At 36.0% G+C, this 20,746-nt stretch overlaps 1 protein-coding gene across 2 annotated transcripts; it reads right to left on the reverse strand.

The window, feature by feature from the left end:
* Positions 1-352: 352 nt before the first annotated feature.
* On the reverse strand, positions 353-18,522 carry PANK3 (pantothenate kinase 3). Of its 2 annotated transcripts, XM_036884706.2 has the most exons (8): positions 18,148-18,522; positions 17,662-17,757; positions 13,944-14,296; positions 11,246-11,499; positions 9,661-9,837; positions 8,947-9,070; positions 7,461-7,586; positions 353-6,476 (listed from the first exon to the last, which is right to left on the reverse strand). In XM_036884706.2, exons 3-8 carry the CDS (start codon positions 14,277-14,279, stop codon positions 6,426-6,428), a joined length of 1,068 nt encoding a protein of 355 aa, XP_036740601.1. In that variant the 5' UTR covers positions 14,280-14,296; positions 17,662-17,757; positions 18,148-18,522; the 3' UTR covers positions 353-6,425. The 2 variants fall into 2 exon arrangements, with proteins under 2 accessions (XP_036740601.1, XP_036740600.1); XM_036884705.2 differs by lacking the exon at positions 17,662-17,757 and having other exon boundaries at positions 18,148-18,521.
* Between the last annotated feature and the right edge of the window lie 2,224 nt (positions 18,523-20,746).

Here is a 20,746-nt window from a genome sequence, read left to right on the forward strand (position 1 = left end):
TTCTCCAGATTCTTTGTAATTCCTATCTTCCTCCTATCCCTGGACCCACACAACCACAAAATGGTAAGGATTACCTTCTGACACATGATGCTGAAATGACTATATGTCCCTATGCCAAAACAACACCCCCCACCAATGCCCCACAAAAACCAAAACGCCCCTGCAAAACCTCTACTCTTACTTCATGGATTCACAGGAACAACATACTGGGGATAAGGAGGAGAGGAGACTTTACAAAGTTTCTGCTCTCAGAGTTTATATTCTACTTCTACATTACAGTTCAAATCTTACATTTAATCAGAGTGCAAATGTGGGACTATAATATATAAAATAAAGGATAAAAAGACAGACATAGTAAACAACTTAGAGAATTTATTTGTAAAGTAGGAAATAAAAGGCATGGTTTTAAGATTCTAGAATATGAACAAAACTAGAAAAAGTTAAAGTACAGAAAAGAAGGCTTAAGACAGTACTTAAATTGGCCTAATGGCCATACAATACAAACAAGCAAAACCCAAGAGTCTCTCATGCGAATAAGCATTAAGGAAAAGAGGATGGGAATGTTTACAGAACAGGCCACAACAAGTATTTTTAAAATTTACATAAACTGTACGTAAATGAAAAAATAAATTAAACAATTTACAAGAAATGTTTGATAGGTTACAATAGGCTATAACTTAAGATTATGAATAAAATTTGTAGCACACCATACATTTTTATATCACAGATTCAGTGTTAGAATTCCAACATGTACAATGCTTATACTTGACAGAACGATGCATCACATACAATAAGGCAACTTAAACTGAAATGGCTTATGTAAGTACAATTAACTTGTACAACCTTCTTCTAGGTGTGATTTGGTCAATAACAGGGCAGACTTAAGACAAATGCTTTCGACTTCAGTTGAAAAGCCAAATTTCAAAAAATGCACACAATATATTAAGAAAATGTTAAAACCATCTTAACATGACTTATGTCCTAATTCATTCATTATATCTGGGACAAGGAGACTAACATATTGATGTTAGGTCTATAAAATTATCTTTTGTTTCTAAGTGTTGTAAACTAAAAGGGGCACCTCAGAAAAAAGTGGCAAATTTGAAGACGGCTTAGTATCTGTGACAACTACTGTACCAGGTATGATATCCATGACTCAAAGATACTCAGATATCTAAAATAATCTCAAAGTATTTACATTACTCATGAATACTTTATAAAAGATGAAATGTTTTCTTTGCAAGTTACTGAAACTGTAAGCACAGCAAGGTATGAAAGATGTTAACACTAAAAAAAAGGCAACATTTTAGAACTAAAATTGAGTTGCACACTTATAATCTTGAATTTTAACTTCACATCACTCCTTTGAAAAATACAATCATCATTAGTTTTTCTAAACATAAAATTAGTGGCAGCTGCAGCAAACAGACTGAAAATCTGAGGGAAAAATTACCCCTTGATTACAAAAGAGTCAGAATGTAAATAAAGGTTTTAGATTTTTTTATGGAAAAAAAAAATCAATTTCCCCTCAAACATATCATTCAGCACTAACTTTAGTACCTGAAGTACCGGTATCAGTACACTGCTACATTTATTTCAAATAGTAAGCTACGAATGTCAGATACATGTCCAATCTGATTATCACACCATTCTAAGGATAAAAGTATTTTAGGCCTTCATCATATTTGATGTAGATGACTATAGACTATAGTCCATGATATTTCAACTCACTTGCAGGTAATTAACATTGTGCTCTATAAATTTTGCTATGAATTGCATTAGACAATAGCAATAAATAATTTCAGGAGGGGTTTATCGCACATCTATTCCTATTCACAATGATCAGAAAAAACAGCTTAAAGAAAAGGGCCATTAAAAAAATCCCATCTAATATTCAAACATTGATAAACTTAGTGGGAATGTTTCTTTCTGTGCAGTGGAAAAGTTCTGATAATGCCCACGTAATTTAAAAATCAACATAATAAAAATTGCAGATACCTTTACAGATTAATGTACACACGAACACACTTTTATACAAAGCCCTTCGTATTACTTTAAGGTTATCCATGTGGCCACTGCAGGCAGTAACGTAGCGTTGTGATAGAATAACCAAATACCATTCTACTGGTTTGGTGGAAATTCAAGATGTAGCACCTACCAACTCACACAAATAAAAATTAACTCTAAAACATGACACCAAATATCTGAACAAACTGTTTTAAATTTAGTCTTTCCAAATGCTGCCATGGAGCAACTAACTTTCTTTCTCAGGATCCTGAATGATAACTGAGTCATTTTCTGTTCTAACAAATCAATTCCTTCATTTACAAATAAAGAAAATAACATTCAAAGAAGGTTAGGCCAGTGGCAGTACTTCAAATACAGTATCAAATTATGATCCCATGGTCTACTTATAAACCAGACTGATAATGCAAACAATAAAGACTGCTTTAAGAGACATTCAAGAAAGAAAAAAAAAGACATTTGAACTCTTTGGAAGTGGAAATTACTCAGAATTTAGATATGGCCAAAAGAGCTGGGATGACTTACTTTCATGCCACAATTATTTTTAGTAGTCTGTTGAAACAAAGTTGGCTGAATCCCTTCAGTATTAAACTAAAACACTAAAATAAGAAAACTTATTGGGAAAATAGGACATTGTTGAGATTTCATGGCAAATCATCTTAAATAAGGTCAGAGTATTATTACAAAAAGGCAATATATTTCTGATATTTTGTTTATACATACTACAAAACAGTAAGATAAAGGCAAAAATTGTATACTCATTTTTCTGGCGATTACCCTTTATCAGTTTTTACATGGCTTTAAAGGAGAATTTCTAAACTACACTCTCAAATGCAACAGACTAAAAGCATAAAGTGCTCAAGAGAAAAAGAAGATACACTAAGTAAAATATGAAAAATTTTGCATATAATAAGCAGAGTAGTTATAAAAGATATTTCAAAATTCTTACCTTGCTAAGCTTTCTACCCAAAAATGCAACCTTAGAAATCAAGGCAAGATGGGATGGACTGCTCTTACAAGGCAAGAGTACTGTCGGCTGTAGAGGAAAACCTTTTCCCTTTCAGCTGCATCATTTTTCTTTCAGAAATGAACTTTCAGAAACTGGTACTGACAATACAGCAATGACATTTGCATGCAAAGGTAAAAAATTTAGGAATAATTATAGAGTATATTTGGCAAACAATTTGAACCTCTTGAAAGCCTGTTAGTGACCATGTATATTATTGGTAATGGCACTGACTTAACCTAAATTAAGAACTCACCTATTTAAACTGGAGTAGCTGAGAAAGGAATGCCCATGTCAGTAGGCAAACAAGTGTAATACTTTGTACTTTGTCTCTGGAGAAGTCCTGGTGTAGAACTGAAGGCCATTAGTTCTAAAAGTCTCTAGTTAAAAGGCTGTTTTTTAGGGGGTTGGGGGTAGGAGTTTGGGACGTACTCTTCTTTACCAAATCCCAAAACAAATCAATAGTGCTCCTTTCATTGGAAAGTGTTGAGTTTTTAAGAATGAAAATTAAATCCAAAAGTTATAAAGATTCTCCCGTGGGCACAGAACTCTATGAAGAATTAACAGGGTCTCTTTTTTAATTCTTTAAAATTGACTTCTCGAAGTTCAGTTAGGTAAGGTGAGGGAGACTGATTTAAGTCCCTGGAATCATCGGATTTGTTGCAGAGGAAGAGTATGAATTTTGGAGACTGCTGAGGATGCAAGGATGTGTCTTGGGCAACCTGATGAGTATCACAGGAAAAATGATGCACACTATGATGAGATGGAAGAATGCAATGAATTTTTGGAATGGTCAGAAATACCACTTGTCTGTGTAAAATAAACTAACCCTGAAGAGCCACTTCATTATCTCTATATTTAAAAAAATAAGGCCCCCATATATTCATTCCCCTCTCAAACATTCTTTTTAAAAAAGCCTTTCTTTATAAAGTTTAAAAGATAATGATAGCGTTAATTTTTAGCAGCTAGTTCTAGAACTGCAGTCTACCACTACCCATATGTACCTAATGAGAACTTGAAATGGAATTTAGCCTAAATTGAGATGTGCTGTAAGTGTAAAATAGGCACTCATTTTAAAGAGTAAGTATCCCCCCCAAAAAGGAAAAATATTTCCTAAGTGACTTTTTATATTGATGTAACAAGTTAGATATATGGGTTAATTAGAAATACGTAATTGAAATGAATTTCACCTATTTTTTTTTTTACTTTTTAAATGTGCCTACCAGAAAATGTAAAATTACATGTGGCTCACATTTTATTTCTATTAGCACTATAAAGAACACAGAGCGTTGAGGCATTATGCTGACTGGGATTAGAGCCAAACCACTTTACCACTGAATGCTTCCAAGAAATTTCTTGAGATGCTAATAAAAAAATCAGAATCTTGGTAGACTTCACTGCAATTCTGTGTTCTTATTTATTACTCCAGCAATTCTAGATTATCCATGAGAAAAGCAAAGAGCAACAGTGTGAGATCATTGTTCACTGTGTATGTATTTTAGCAGGTAACTTTAGTTTCAAAGGACAAAAAGTATGAATTATAGTCCCAGATTAACCAAACTATTCATCAAATGAACCTATATACATTTTGACCATTCCATTTATTTCTTAAAGACAGCCCCAAATCTGTCTTTAAGCTAACTATATGTAGCTGCTAACATAGTTTGCCACAGGGATACAACTTGAAGTTACCATTTAAAAACAGAAACATTTTGTACAGACATCCAAGTCATAAAATTGTAAAGTAAACTGAACAGATGGCTTTTGGCTACACTACTTACTAGTCACTACAATGGAGACATTACAGTAAGAAGCGTTTAGTCACTGGAGGCTTTCACAGTGACTACTGACAGGAATTCAAAGGTCCAAATTCTAAAAGTTTATCTTCACATGTTTTTCCCACTAATTATTTACTCTTGCTATTCATACATTCATGTTTTTAGATAGAGAAAACTGAATTTTAAGTATCTGAGCACAAAATCTGAAAACCACAAGGAGAAATGTCTTTATCAAGCACTTCTTGATAGTCTATTGAAAATCTTTCTTTATGGAGAATTGTGTTCTGTAAGAACATGTTGTAATATACTCCCTTCTTCCTGTAAACAATTTTTAAGCTCTTCAAAGTACATCCAGATTTAATAGTACTTCGAGGAGATATTTTTCCCCCAAGTTTTTCTACTTCCTAAACCATAAGTAAGTCTCAAACAACTCTGCTGAACTACTGGACCTTGAAAATGTTACTGCCTAAGTAAAAATCTGAAAACATTTACATTATAAAAAATGACTTTAATTAGAGAACAAACTCCAAGGCAAAAGGTTTTACAAATTTTGGAACTGTAATGCTGTTACTACCAGAACATACAGAACACTGATCCTTTTATAATTCTGCAGTACTGTCTCAGACTCCCAGAATTTCGGAACAACTCTTAGATTTCCATAACATATGTTAATAATAATAGATTTTGTTGCTATTCATAACAGAATTAAGTCTTTAGCTTTAATAGTTCAGACAGACCTAATTAAACACAAATGACTGGTTTGAGCCTAAGGTAAATGTGGTATAGAAAGAGTACAGAACTCTACCAATGCATGCAAACCATATTCTGTTGGAATAGTCCTGAACCTCATTGAATAGACTTTCAAATAAGTAATTAAACCTCCAATTTAAAAATATTAAACATTTTGAACTGTATTGATTTACTCTTAACATAAAGTGCAGTATCATCAATTATGTGCATTTTTGAAGATTCATTTTTAAATTCAGGTTATTATGTAACATAGTATTTCAATTAAACTATGGCATTTGAAAAAAGTAATTTTAGGGAAAGATCACAACAAACATGCTTTTGGGGAGTATGTTAGGAAAACTAATAATAATGTTGTCTTAACATCTCTAAAATCACATAAAAATGATCATCTTTGATTGCTATTTCAATAGTTTTGAAACAGGGTATGCTACTGTCTGCTTACTAGTAACCAAAACACACATACAACAGACTTATAACAAATACTGAGATTCAATTATCTTCATGAGTTAAACATTTCTGAGACTTTAAGATTTGTATTTGAGCATACAGTATTGCAATGTTGGCTACATAAAATAAATAGAAAATCTTTTGAGAGGAAGCTCAATAATCAGAGGTTATATTGCATTTAAGAAATTAACACTGCTTATATACAGAAGAGAAAGCATTTCAATTAGAAATACTTCACGTTACCAGTTCTCTTTTAATATGGCAACATTTAGCAGCTTACCATTTTGACATTTAAATATCAACAGGAATGGAGCTACTCTTTTATCCTTTGGTTCCCAGTGACAAATAATCCAGTAATAATGCCTCTGGTTGTCAGTTCCTCTTGGATGACATTTATTAGCAGAGAGAAACCTGATGTTTTAGCTAAAATTTGGCAGCCCAAGAAGTGCACCAACTGCTCCAAAGTATCCCTGTATAATTTCAAAACAAGTATTAATGTAGTGCTTTTAAAGTAGCATGCAATATTAGGCACTAGTAAGAAAACATATCTATGTATAATCTATTTATTTTAAGAGAACACCTATTTCAGAAATCCACCAATCTCTGTTGTCAGCTATTGTAAAAAGAAAAACTGTATTCTCAATACAGTTTAACATATGTATTTTTAAATATGTATTTAAATACATAATGAAATGTATTTTTAAAGTCTGGCTTTTAAATACTAAAGCTTCTGTGCTTTTAGTATCCAAATTCTATTGCAAATCCTATATTGCAATTCTGTGCTCCCCCTTTCCTCAAAATATTTCCTCTGGCTTTGCTTGCCACTCTCAAAGCCTATGGCATGCCACATGGAGCTGCACAAGAGTGTATCATTCATTCTATCTGTATAGTAAGAGCAGTGACAATGAAACACGGCAAGCTGGTAAGAGCAGAGCAAATACCCACAACTTGTACTATTAAAATTCTCAGTAATATATCCATTTGAGTGACCAGAAATAACTCAAGTTTATTCAATCCAAAGCATTATATGAATTGTTACTTGCTCAGATTATAATTTAACTGAATGTAGTGAATGAATAGGGAACAAATCTTGAAGAACAAACTCTAAAATGTTAACATTGGTTAGACCTGTAGAGGTGGGGGTGAAGTTGTGGTGGGAAGATTAAGGAGAATTTTCATCGCTGAACTATGTATTTTTGTACTGTTCACATTTAACATCTGTTATCTCAGGGAAAAAAAAAAGAACTGTGAAACTGTTATCTCAATGAGGTGTCTGCCAGGTTACAGTAACCTCTATCTGCCTCAACTCCAACCCAACTGAGGGAATCAATATGCTATTTAGGTATATCATATACTTTTGTACCTTACTTGTAAGTACAGAGCAAGAAGCAATGTATGAAACCTTCATACAAAAAGCATGCTATTAAAATTCACAGAACAGTATTTTACCATACCTCGTGCTCTAGAAACAATGCTTTCAGCTGACCTTTTGACCAGTAGTCCAGTGCATATGCCAAAAGTTTCATTGAGAGAATATTGACACGTAAAAAGTTCCCAACAAAGACAACTCTGTTTATTTTCTAAAAGAAAAGAAGGTAATGACTTGAAAAAAGAATTACCAAGTAGATTTTACAATATAGTAGGGTTTACAAAATCTCTTCTTAAAAATGTAAACAACTACTACCTTTTATTAGTGCCTATATTACATTCCTGGTACATAACTCCATAATCCTGAATATTTAAAAATTATTTCAGGACATGTCACTACACATTTGTCAAGCCCATAAAATATACACCATGACTGAGCCCAAATGCAAACTAGTGACTTTGGGTGATAATGATGTGTCAATGTAGGTTCACAGACTGTAACAAACATACCAATCTGGTGCTGGTGCATGCATGGTAACTCTGTACTTTCCACTCATTTTTGCTATAAACTAAAATCCATAAAGAATAGTCTATTTTAAAGAAAGAAAAGTTCTAGAAATATCCTAGCAAATTAAATAATTATAGGTTAAAACTGGTTTTTTTAAATGGCCAATAAATAACCCATTTAATAAGTAATTTGGAGAAATACTATTGATGAGATTAAAAAGACAAACCAAGGAAAATTATTTTAAATGTATTTAGGATTACAAAAAAACCCATAAACTTGGCCAGCATGTTGAAATTATGCTCAACAATGACATGCAACCTGCAGATCTAAGGTGGAGAGCAACACTGACTAGGGTGATGGCATGTGCACCTAGCCCCTGGGCTTCCAGCATTCTCTGTCCCAGGACTAACCCATCAAATCATTCTCTCCACTGGGATTCTACTCACTCATTTGGCTCCTTAGCTATCTTAAGATGAGGAAATATCAGATGGAGGAAATGGTGTCTGAATTTTTGGAAAACCTACTTCAGATAATCCTTCAGATAAAAATAACCAGCCATGAAATAAACCTGGCTGCACAAGCTCTTCCTAAGTATGCAGCATCCAGACTGCCTGTGAAGATGAGGTCTCAGCGCCTTCATAGCCCTGTACAATGCTGCTTGATCATATGCAACAAGGCAGCACTGTAAAGAGGCCGAGGGCAGTAAGACCGCCTCCAGGAGCTCCACTCGTCACGCAGTAACAGCAAACCTGCCTTCAGTGATGTGTTCCCGCAAAAGTCCTCCTTACGAAGAATTCCTCTGTCTCTGCAAGACTTAGACTGTTTATTTCTGAAAAGGTTTCTCGGTAAATATGAAATGTAAATACCTATTTTTCCTATTTCAAATTTGTATTATCTGCTATTTTCTTTAAAGGTACTGAAACAATTCGATACATAACATATATACCTAATGAGTCTCGGAATCAGGAAATTTCTACCCTAGAGTCCTCCTTAAGGAACATGTAGAAAGCCTGGTGTATGTACATAAAACTGCAATTCATTCTTCATATAATAAAAAAATTTACCTCATTAACAGCACACATTCGTGCCACAGAACCGATGTTATTGGTGATAGTAACTAAAGTAGCTCTTGCTAGATCTTCTTTACTAACAGATTCTCGCTTCTCCTTATAAATCATATTCCCAAAACTGCAGAAAAAATGAAAAAATATCAAACTACTAATAACAAGCAACATTTTATACATTTTGTGAGTTTATTCTATAGAGAAATCTAAACAAGTATGTACAATGTGACTCACTGACCTGTACATAGCAAAATATTGGAACTACCCAAACACCCATCAAACTATGATATATTCACATAATGGAATCCTTGAAGCTGTTAACAAGGGAGGGAAGAAAGAACGGAGAGGAAAAGGAGGGGAAGGAGGGGGGAGAGGCAAAGGGAAGAGAAAGGAACGGATAGAGGCAGGCAAACAGACTAATATAGTGCTACTGAAGACTTACATATAGTGCGCTATACAACGGTGTTACCCTCTATATAAGGAGGGGACAAGGATATGTATTTACAGAAACACTGGAAAGACTCTCAAGAATGAATAAAAATGGTTTCTATAGGGTGCACTCAAGGGAGATGTCTAATGTCTAATTTTTCTTTTCAACTACATGAATGTTCAAAACTTGGAACCTCAACTGGATAAGAGGAAGCCCCCTTACAACTTAATTGTTTTCTAAAAACTAAATAAGCAACTTTATCACAACATAAATGTTAAACCTACCTAGATGCTACAGCCCAACCTGGCAGACCGAATCTTTCATAATCTCCTCCATAAATATCACGGACCAGCTTGTCAGCATGGGTGCTGTCACCTTTGGATGCCATTTCAAGAGCCTCTTCAAAACTTTCACAGCCCGTCAATAAACTGCATAAACCCAGAAAGGTACCACCTCCAAGGCTAAAAAGAATAAAGAAACAAGGTAAGTTGCATTTACACACCGTATTCTTTCTCCAAAGTAAAGGGTGGAACATTCATTTAGTCAATAAACACACAGAAAGAACATATTACTAAAGCCAAGTGCTGAAATATTAACATAATGAAGAAAAATACTTAGCAAACCCCAACTTGTCAGATCAAAGAATAAACCAAAGGGGAAAAAATCATTGGGTGGTAACTACACAAGGACAAGAGATCTCTATCTTCTAGTATCTTCACCTGATACCTCACACTCTTTAACTGCTAAACGTAAATGTTTTTTTATGAAAAAGAAATAAATGTTAAAGATTAATTCCATATGAATTAAAAGGAGAAAACTTATTATTCTAAATAGTTTCCAGGAAATCATTTTGTGAAAGGCCTATTACTGCAGCCTGACAAGGCTGAAATCAATTCAGTGTGATTAACATCAACATTTAACAGGACCCAGAAATGAATGCAGGGAGGAAATTTATGTCAGGTGGGTCATCATGTTAATGAGAGAAATTTACTTGGTTCTATTGTTTTTTGGGGGGATATGCTTACATAATGAAATGCTCCCTAATCCCTAAAATAAAAACCTTTGCTCTCTAGACTCACCTAAATTTCTAACAGGTCCTACTACCCCTGAATCACTGTTGGAATTTAAATAACGCTTCCTTTTAAGTCTTTGGCATACAAAGTTACAATGGAAGTAGATTTTTAGCCACCAGAGCAATAAAATACAAAATAAAGTATTATTTAAATAAAATTACTACTTTAAAACTGAAATGAGTTTTTTCACAAGTCAATGCAAAACATCCCCAAATCATTTTTCTTGACTAATAAATAGGAATTTCCACCTTTCTTGAAAGCCGATGAAGCACACATCAGAATCATAAAGAAAAAATTTTTAATCTCATTTCAAACATGTTTCAGGTATGACAGAAAATTTTATGGGATATTTTAAACATCTCATGTTAAATTCACCCTTTAAGAATTAATCAGTGTTGCCCAAATAATCCCCTTAAATTTAAAACAAATCAACATGTGGCAAGCTTTAGGCTTAAATATATCTATAAAGAAGTGAAAAATAAGGGAAGAAAAAAGTGCTTAGGAAAAGAAGATATTGTAATCATTCCAGTTAAAACTGACTCTTATTATGGAAATTTTGATCCCAATTGTTGCTAACCAAATATAAATACTAAATGATTTTAGTTTTCAGATTCTGCACACATAAATTATAAAGTAGTATTATCTCCAACACTTCAAGTTATACTTACACATCCACATTTTTTGCTATTGCACAAATACAAGTTATTTTCCTGATGAAGTTACCATTAATAAACTGATTTCACAACTTCCACTGTATAAAATATGAATGATACAACAAGAACAGAAAGGATACTACCTTGTCCCAGTTACTCGTTTATAGTTGTCTTTTGAATGGACTGCTAAAATACTGACTCCCGAACCAATGTTCACTACCAGCAGCGGATAAGGATCATCCAGGTTAAAAGGCATCTTTTGGCATCGCTCAGGTTCTGAAGCATTAGCAAAATAATAGCACTCTGCTTGTCCATTGAAACTGACAGAATCTATATACAGCAAGCCCTTTACAAGGCAGTCAAGTTCGTCCAGTTTGTGCAGGTGGAGGTTTCCAATCTGTAAAAAAAAAAAAAAAAAAACACCAAACTTTTATAAAGTGAACAAAGGACAGCATACAAAATACTTGACTCAGTACTGTGTAATTTTCACATACTCTACAAACTTCAAAATCATCTATGACCCCAAAACATTTTCAGTAGTTTCACGTCAAAACCTTGGTCCAGTGCTTCTCAGTGATGATGATGATGATGATGGTTGTACCTCAGTGATGAATGATGATGGAGGCATTTTGGAAATCTGTGGGTACAACTTAGTTTTCACAAAAGTGGAGAGGAGAGTAACACTTAGTGGGCAGAGCCTTGGGATGCCAGACATCTGCAATGGTGGGGCAGTTGTACAAAACAAAGAATTTTCCCATTTCTGCGTTATCTTTGAGTATCCTTACATTTTTGTAGGCAGAAAATTTTGTTTATAATTATCTGAGCCTATCTATGTGTATAAACACAAATCATTCTTTAAAAAAAAAGTTTTTAAAAAAAATGTTGACATAAAGTATGAAAAATCGAACAAGTTGAGGATGAAGTAATTTTCCTAAGGATATTCAGTATGTTCCCTGATTTGGTGCATAACCTCTACCTGTTCATAAAGAGTAGCTCAGGTGACCAAAGATGACTGCTACAAGGAATAGTAGGTAATATATTTTAATCATCAATTCTTTTCATTCATTTATTTATTTTTATTAAGGTATCATTGGTATACAATCTTATGCTCAGGTTTCACATGAGCAACACTGTGGTTACTACATTCCCCCTATTATCAAGTCCCCACCACATACCCCATTACTGTCCATCAGCATAGTAAGATGCTATAGAGCCATTACTAACACAAAGCATTTTTTACATGGTTTTAATACATACTAAATGTGCTAAGAATGCAACTGAGAAAATATTGTACTTTTCATATAAACTGAGAAAATATTGTACTTTTCATTGTCTGGCATTTTACCAAGTATTGTTTAGCATCCTGGCAAGTTGTATCACCATAGGAAACACCATTTGTGGTATTTGATTCTCCAGTAAAACATACCATATCAACCTAAGAGTTTGTGGCTTTAAAATTCAGTGAATCCATGCATAGGTGGCAAGCATCTAACTGCTTCATTATACCCTCTCATGTACCAGATTACCAGAGAATCTACCTACTACATATAAATACTTAACTCCCTGTCTTTATAGTGTAGCTTATGTACTACTTTGAAATTCTTAAATTCATTTCAGGTTAGTAAAGAGTATACTATAAAATATTTGTTATCAAAGATCTCAGCTTCAGTATCTGGGAAGCTTTCCAATTCACTAGGACTTATCACTCCTCTGTTCTCATGGCACCTCTCTTCATAGCAGTGGTATTAATTATAAGGCATTGAACTTTATAATTCACTTATGTGTGTAGTCTAGAATACTGCATTCTAGATGAATTCTGTGTCTAGCACAGTATCAGGCATATACTAGATGCCCAAATATTGGCCTAATAAATAACTGAACATCAACAAAACAAGTATTATAGAATTTCAGAACTTAATACCAGTACTTAAAAAAAAATTAAAACTTTGTATTTGGATAACACTATCTTCAATGGCCAGGTGAAAGCTGGCTTTATGGACAGTGTTTTTTGGCAAGAATACTAGCAAACATTAAATATCACATGTCCAAACAAACAGGCCTCAAATCCATGAAATTTATGCTCAGATTACTCAATAAACTGAATACAAATTAGTATTATCCATCACAAGAATGTTTTTTAATAAAAATTTACTTTTAAACTACCTCAAATTACAAGGGGCTCACTTATGTGAGCCCTATAAATGATCACTTATATTTTATTAACAGAATTTTCTTACATGAATTTGAGAAATTAAATGGTCCACATGTGTATTTTCAGGGAAAACAAACTTAGGTAGCTCCAATGCCAATTTTTAAATCCTTATGCTAATGGAAAGAAAGGAAAGGAAGCTTGGCAAATCCCTACTAGCACATAAATCAACACTTACAGTTCTCTTGCCATATCAAATGACCCCATTTGGGACAGGAACATGGTAGGTTTGATGGTATAAAACCAGGGAGAAAGGGTAATGGGACTTGCATTTCAGGCATATACTGACTTTAGTTGGGGTTTGGGAAGGAGATGGCCTTGGGAGAGATGACTAGACTCAAAAAATCATGCAAACACAGGACAAATTCATTGAAGTCCCCCTTCACTGTGGCTTTGTAGCAGTCCCTAAAATTAGCTTTATCAAATATTATGTACAACAGGCCCAAAGCTGGGCAATTTTTACTCATCCTATACAGGTGTTTAAATGTCCCCAAATCCAGTCATGAATACATACTTCCTCTGTACCTGCAGGGGAACTAATCTAAGAAACATACTAGATGGAAGTCTAGCCTCAATTTTCAGTATTAGAGAGAATGGGCATCAATTTTTGGCTTTGAGTAATAGACACCTACTGTGCGAAAATCTTTTTCAAACTTGTAAGCACCACCTCCTGTAGCACATAGCACCGTGTGTAATGTGGAGAAGTTTTTATCTCTCCCCATTTGGATAAAAGTAGGCAGGTCCTGGGTTGGAAATCTGATAAAGTGCAAGTTCCCTCTTCGGCCAAAGAGTGTTAAATCCTTCAGTTCAAGGTGTACATCCCGAATACCAGTGGATCCATATGCTACATTAGAAGTCAAATATTTCCGGATACTTTTTAAGCTCTCAACTTCCTCTTGTTCTTCCTCTGCTGTGATATCAATTGGTTCAAAATATGACAGCTTCACTAGAGTTCCCCCAATGTCCATGCCAAACCATGGGAAAGCTGTGGATAAAAAAAAATACATATGTACATATATGTAGATTTTGCAAATGTAAATTAGGAACTAGTCAATTAGCCACTAATTTCATTGACCCTGAATCATGCATTCAGTCAATACTTACAGAGTAAGAAACATTTATTTACAACTCAGCATTTCCCCTTCAAAGTGCTATTTTGTATATTTTCCAAAAATCCCTAACATAGATGGTTGGAGCTGGCCCAGGGCTTTTTAATTTCTCGTCTGGTAGGCATTCTTTTTCATTTATTAAATACTTATCGAACAAGTTATAGGAAAAATTTGGACCAATTCTGTTAATAGATCATCACTGAGAACTTGAAAATGTTTCTAAAAATATTTTAATAAAATTGTAGTAAAACTGGCCTATAATCACCTCAAGTAACTCAAAGAAGAGCACCTTCTTAAAAATAAATATTTTTTCTTTGCCCATTGAACATATTAGGGTTCTTTGGTACCTAATTGATTTATTTAGCTATTAATAATATTGATGGTAAGTCTATTTGGAGACAAGCACATTTGGAGAGGCACAATCGTTTGGGTTTGGGACTTGGTCCTTTCTCATTAACTGAACTGTATGACTTTGGAAAACCCATTAACCTCCCTTCCTCTTAGTTGCTTTCCGGTCTATTTCTTTCGCTAGGATTAAATCATTATGATAGAGACTCAAAAATAATACTCAAGATATGGATTATAAAATGCCTTATAACCAAATGTACTTAACATTTTTTCTGTGTAAGTTGTTATGGAAAATTAGTTTCCTCTAAAATCCAACTTTCTTAATAAATATTCATATCTTATCTGATACATGCATACCATCAGAAACTGGGAACAATCCTTGATTCAGTGAGAAAGGATTCTCTGTACTTCTCTATTTCATAATTTACATTTACTGAAATTAGTAAATGATATTGAAGATGAGGAAGGAGTAATTTTTATTATTGTCTTTTGGAGAAGAACAAAAAAACATTGTTTTTGTATCTGAACCTCAAGTTGCATGCAGATCCAGGTCTATATTAAAGACAATCTTTAAAAAAGGAACATTTTTTTAAAAAAGTAAAATGACTTAAAACCCTAATTTGGGAAGCTAGGGTAGCAATATCTCCAATAGGCACTATGCTTTTTATGTTATCTATAGATCTGTATAAACAAGTAAGTTGCAGGGGACAATGACTAAATTTTCTCCATTTTCTTGGGTGGCTAGGAACAGAGGCCATCTTAAATAAGGAACACACTCTTGAGAAAACAGGCCAGCTACAATTTTTTTCAAAAAGTAGAAACCATGTAATTACATATTCTTAGGTAGAAAGAAATGTGCTATCACTAAATTTTGCTACAGTTTATTCATGAAATCTAGAATGTTTTAAAGAGTATCCCATGATGAGTTACATATGGTATCTCCTCCTCTTTCAAATAAATCAGTACAGAGCTGAAGCAGTACAGGGTTCAAAGTTCATACCGTTTTCATTTTTAATTAGAAGTCCCTGTCTATGCCCAGGTTTAAAATACTGGAATACTGCCAATCTTGGAAGCAAAACGCCAATTAACACTTACATGAAGAACTCTTTCAAATCTTCAACAAAATCATGAATTACATTTCAAAGGAACCATAAGGCCTAGGAAAATATTTCAGGTTTATAGCTACATCACTGAAGAGTATTATAAAATTACCTAGTTTTCTAAAGCTATGTACAAGCACCAAGGGTTTTGACCCTAAAGGTATTATCAACACCCAATTCCAAAACACAAAACTGGAGCAGGCAGTAGAACCTTTAGCGTGCATAAAAGTGTTACTATTTTGACTCTTTCTTCAGAGAGAAAATGGCTGTTCGGGTATAGTTGTCATTAAAATGATAAAGAAAAAACAAAACCTTCCACAAATTTTTCTTTAAAATGCCTTTGTTGATCTACTTTCATGAAACAACCAAACCTGTCCTATCTCAAAAACTTTACACGCAAAGTAAAAAAAACAAAGCTGTTTTATTATTACACTGTATTAAATCTCTCTTTGGTTTAAATACTGAAGAATATTATAAAATGTGTATCATATGTAAGGCATAAAGAGTAAAAAACCACCAAGAACCAGGAACTCATGAAATAGGACATTACCATTCAATTTCAAACCTTTGTGTGACCTACTTGTTTGTATGTGGACTAAAGAAACAGAAGGTTCTATGAAATAACTGTAAATTAAATTGGAAGAACTATTACGATTTCCTTAAGGGTTATTGCCCACTGAAGTAGATTTTTTAAATCAACAATGCAAAAATGATCACAACAATCATCTCACATCTTTGCTGAAACACCTTTGACAGAGGTGGTATTCCTAACAGATTAGTGGAAGTTTGCCCAAATCTAAGTAATCAAATCACTAATCATAGCAAAAAGAAAACACCACAAGAGTCAAAATTTGAGCTTGTCATTGTTAAACTCATTTTCCTAAATCGAAATTCTAAGACAAGCAGAAAAAATGTATGTGTTGAGGGAAGGTTTCCAAGTGTTCTACCTTACTCCATCTGTTTACAATTAGTTTAAGTCAGCAATGTAAAACAAGTAAATGTTTCTGTATTACTTTGTCATTTAAACCTTCATATCACTATTTTATAGACTTTCTTAATAAGAATTCTTTAGCTATTACAAGAAATCATTAAATTTAATTTTTTTAAATTAGCAGATAAACCAGATCAGAAAGGTTTTGTGTTCCTCCAAGTATTCAGACTATGTTTTACAGTTGCATAAGCATGAACACTGGACTGTGAGTCTCTTGACTGAATGTTCTTAACCTCATTAGAACAGAATTGGTTGGTGTAGCCTTGGCAAAGTTACTTTGGGGCTCAGTAAATTCAATTTATTCTTCTGTAAAATTGAGACAATTATCTCATTTAAATAACAATTAGCAGTTTTGAGTGCTTTATGTCAGTGCACCTTGTTATGGCAGATTTCTCAGAACTGTTGGGAGGATCTTACGAGACACTGTGAAAACTACAAAATATCGATACAATTCTAAGATATAAGCATGCATCCCCACATGTACACTAGCTCTGAAACAATGTTCTTTAAGTATGGCTTTAATCACATGGCTGAGTGATTAAATAGGCCATTTACAGGAGTAAAAGGATTTTAAAAGGCTAAATATAAAGAAGCTGATCTCTTTAAGCATGGGAATGATGTTTTTTAAGAAAAGTACATGAATATATAGTCCTAGAAAAACCTTTATGAGTATTCACCAAAATATTAATGTGGCTAGCTCCGAGTGGCGGGAATGCGGGTGATTTATCTTTTTTATCTTAAAAAAAAAAAAACAAATACGAACGAGTTGATATTCTAAACAAAAACAAGCCAAGACAATTACCCAATAGCAGGTTACATGTGCGTGTCTAAAGCTCTAATTGTAACAACAGTGATAAGTCCCGGGAACCCCTGGATTTCAAGGACACCAACAGGAAGCCTAGAAATCAGCAAAGAAGGGTGGTAAATGACCCCGCGCAATTTGACAGCCATGACACCCATTTTTAACCCGACTTCAGAGAAAGCTGGAAAAGCAGACTAGTGGCTCCAGTCTTCCTAGGCAAAACCCGAATAAAAAATTCTCCCTTGCACCTTCCCAGATTTCGAGGTGGAAGTGGGAGGAAGAGGCCAGGGGGGCGGCAAGCGTTCTTCACGCGAATAGGGGGATGGGAGGGAGCCTCGAACCAGGGGCTGAAATGGTCCCTCCGCCCCATCCCGCGCTGGGCGCCAGCGAGGAGCCACGGCTTGGAACCAGGCCGCTCCGCCACGGGGCTTCCATACCGGGCCCAACATGCTCTCCCAACCCGGCGGACCTAAGCCCCCATCTTACAGGGCTTCTTGGCATCCTTGATCTTCATGGCGTCGGCCTGAGGGGCGAGGGGCAGTTTCCAGTTCGGCGCACGGAGGGTAGCGGCGGTGACTCCGGAGGTGGCTGGGCCGCGCGGGGAGGCCCAGCCAGTTCCTCCCCTCAGGCCGGGCGGGGCGGGCCTAGGGCGGGGCGGCGGCGCCTGAGGCGAGGCCCGGCCCAGGGGGCGGCCCCTCCACCCCAGCGAGGGGCGGCCAGGACCCAGCGAGCTGGGGAAGGCCGCCGGCCTCGCCGCTCCGGGGCCCCCCGCAGCCGCTCCGAACAAAAGGCCCCGATCCCCAGAGCCGCCGCCGCCGTACTGAGAAATAGCCCGCCCAGGCTGAGCTTCCACGTGACGCGAGCCCACCCTCCCTGCGATTCCCGCCCGGCTGCTGGGGACTGTAGTTCTTCCGGGCGTGAGGCCCCACTCTCTAGCTGCAGCTCTGCAGAAGGACCACAAAGCCCAAGATGCATCGCGGTCCCTCCTCGGAGGCTCCTTCACGTCCGGAGATCGGCTCAGAATGGGCCCAGAGAGAAGGGGGCGGGGCCTCAGTCACGCCAGCGACCAAGCGGCCAATGGTGGCTGAGATTGGCGGGCTGCGGAAGTCTAGGGCCCAGGCCTTGCTCCGCCGCCCAAAGAGAAGAGAAAGGCAACGCTTTGCAAGTACCGCCATGGCTGTTGTACGTCGCAGACTTCCCCAGGAGATAGAAGGCCAAGTCATTGTGCAATGGAAAGCGCTAAATACAAGACTCTAGAGCCGCTCTTTAGGCGAACCATTGGACGTATTTGTAAATTAAACTCATTCACAAAGGAATCCTCTGGCTTAAAAGAAACACATCGAATGCTGGAGTTGGAATGATGACGATAATGACAGTATCAGTAATAAGTATTGTTTATTGAACGCTTACCATGCCGCAGGCTCTGGGCGAAACACTTGTGAATTATTTGATTCAATTCAGCAAACTTGTTCAGAACTTACCTACAGTCACTATTCATTTTATTATCTCTCTCATTTTGAGAACAGGGCAGGGTCTGGGAAGTTAATTTGCAGAGTACGTGCTCTCTGCCTCCATTCGGTTACCCTCAGGGGCCCTGCACAGTGGAAACTGATTGCCAGAGAAGAAAAGTAAATGCTCTAGTTCTCACAGGCACCCCTTTCCCTGTGTCTCCTAAATTCTGAGTCCTCTAGCTGGAACGGGAAGGGCTGGCGTTGGGGATTTCTTGGCTTCCCCTCCACACCTGTCTCTCAGCTGACCAGGAATTCAGGACTATTGGGTGATGGGGAACCTTATTGCTCCTTTCTTGTGGAGAGTAAGACGGGTTGTGAAAAAAGACAGGAACGGACACGAACTACCATTTAGGGAGCCCGTACTAACAGCTGGCACTTATGCTTTCCTTATTTTTAAATTTTAATGTAAGTTCAATCCTCCCAACCACCCTTTGATATATAATGATTAAGAACTCAAACTTGAATTCATATCTTGGTCCTACAACTTTGTATTAATCTGGACAAATTGCTTCATCTCTCTTGTTTCCCATTGGAAATACCAATGCCTACATTTCATGGGATTGTGATGGGGATTAGATGAAAGAAGGCATGGAAAGTGCTCACTCATTGCCTATCGTATAGATAGTGATCAGTAATTGATGACGACGTTTATAATTGGTATTGTTATCCTTATTGTAAAGATAAGATGAAAGGTTAAGTATCTAGACTGTTTGCCCAAGATAATTATTTATGATTGGGCCCCATATCTAATTGGTGCTTTGTAGTTTCTTGTTATTTTGATCTGAGGTTCCACACTTGTTATTTAAAAATACATTTTTACTTATATTTCTTATGGAGATATTCTTCTGAGTTCCCAGATACATGACCTGATACCTTAGAACCCTGACAGTAGACTTAACTTTCTTTTCTCCTTTTTTTCCCTGTTGTTACTGCATCACACACAGAACCCTAGAGATCCTCGAATAGTCCTGTATTCCCACATTTTCACTGGGAGAGAGTCATGATTTCTGATCTGACAGGGCTTCAAAGAGTGTTCATTGTCTAATATGATTGATCCACTGGTTCTGTAACTCTCGAATGTGTACCTTGTTCTCTACTGAGATACATCTTTTGGTTGTTTCCTGCCTCTTTCTGATTGCATCAGGTTGGAAGTCAAAGGGGAAGTGATACATAGGCCTTGTGATAGGCTTGCTGTGGACAAAGAGGAAGGGGAGCTAGAAATGAGAAACCAGAGGAATTTAAGTGAGTTTGGCATACAGGCTCTTACTAGTTTCTATGGCCACAGAGATGAGTGTACACATGAATGACTTATATTAGTTTAGCTTAAAAGTTAGTTTTACACCTGTAAACACTGAACTTTGAAGAGTGAGAATTCTAGTCTTAGAATAGCCACAGAATTTCTGTATGATCCTGGGAGAGTCTTTTCACCCCCTGGGGTTTCATTTCATCTGTAAAATGAAATGGTAGTCTGAGATTTCTTCCATATCTGATTCTTGAGGTTCACTGATGTTTCTTTTTCAGGAGTAATATGAGATGTGCTCAACTATGTTTCTCTATGTTTTTCCTAATGTATT

The sequence above is a fragment of the Manis pentadactyla genome, chromosome 2 (assembly GCF_030020395.1).
Source record: "Manis pentadactyla isolate mManPen7 chromosome 2, mManPen7.hap1, whole genome shotgun sequence".
Lineage (NCBI taxonomy): Eukaryota > Metazoa > Chordata > Mammalia > Pholidota > Manidae > Manis > Manis pentadactyla.

What these genes read in the sequence shown, in the direction of transcription:
- PANK3 (XM_036884705.2), bottom strand. Translation starts at nt 18,175, where the DNA reads ATGAAGATCAAGGATGCCAAGAAGCCCT. An exon ending in AAACGAGTAACTGGGACAAG is followed by an intron (nt 9,838 to 11,245) that starts GTAGTATCCTTT and finishes TATTCTTTTTAG; the next exon opens with CCTTGGAGGTGGTACCTTTC. An exon ending in GGTTGGGCTGTAGCATCTAG is followed by an intron (nt 9,071 to 9,660) that starts GTAGGTTTAACA and finishes TTTTTTCTGCAG; the next exon opens with TTTTGGGAATATGATTTATA.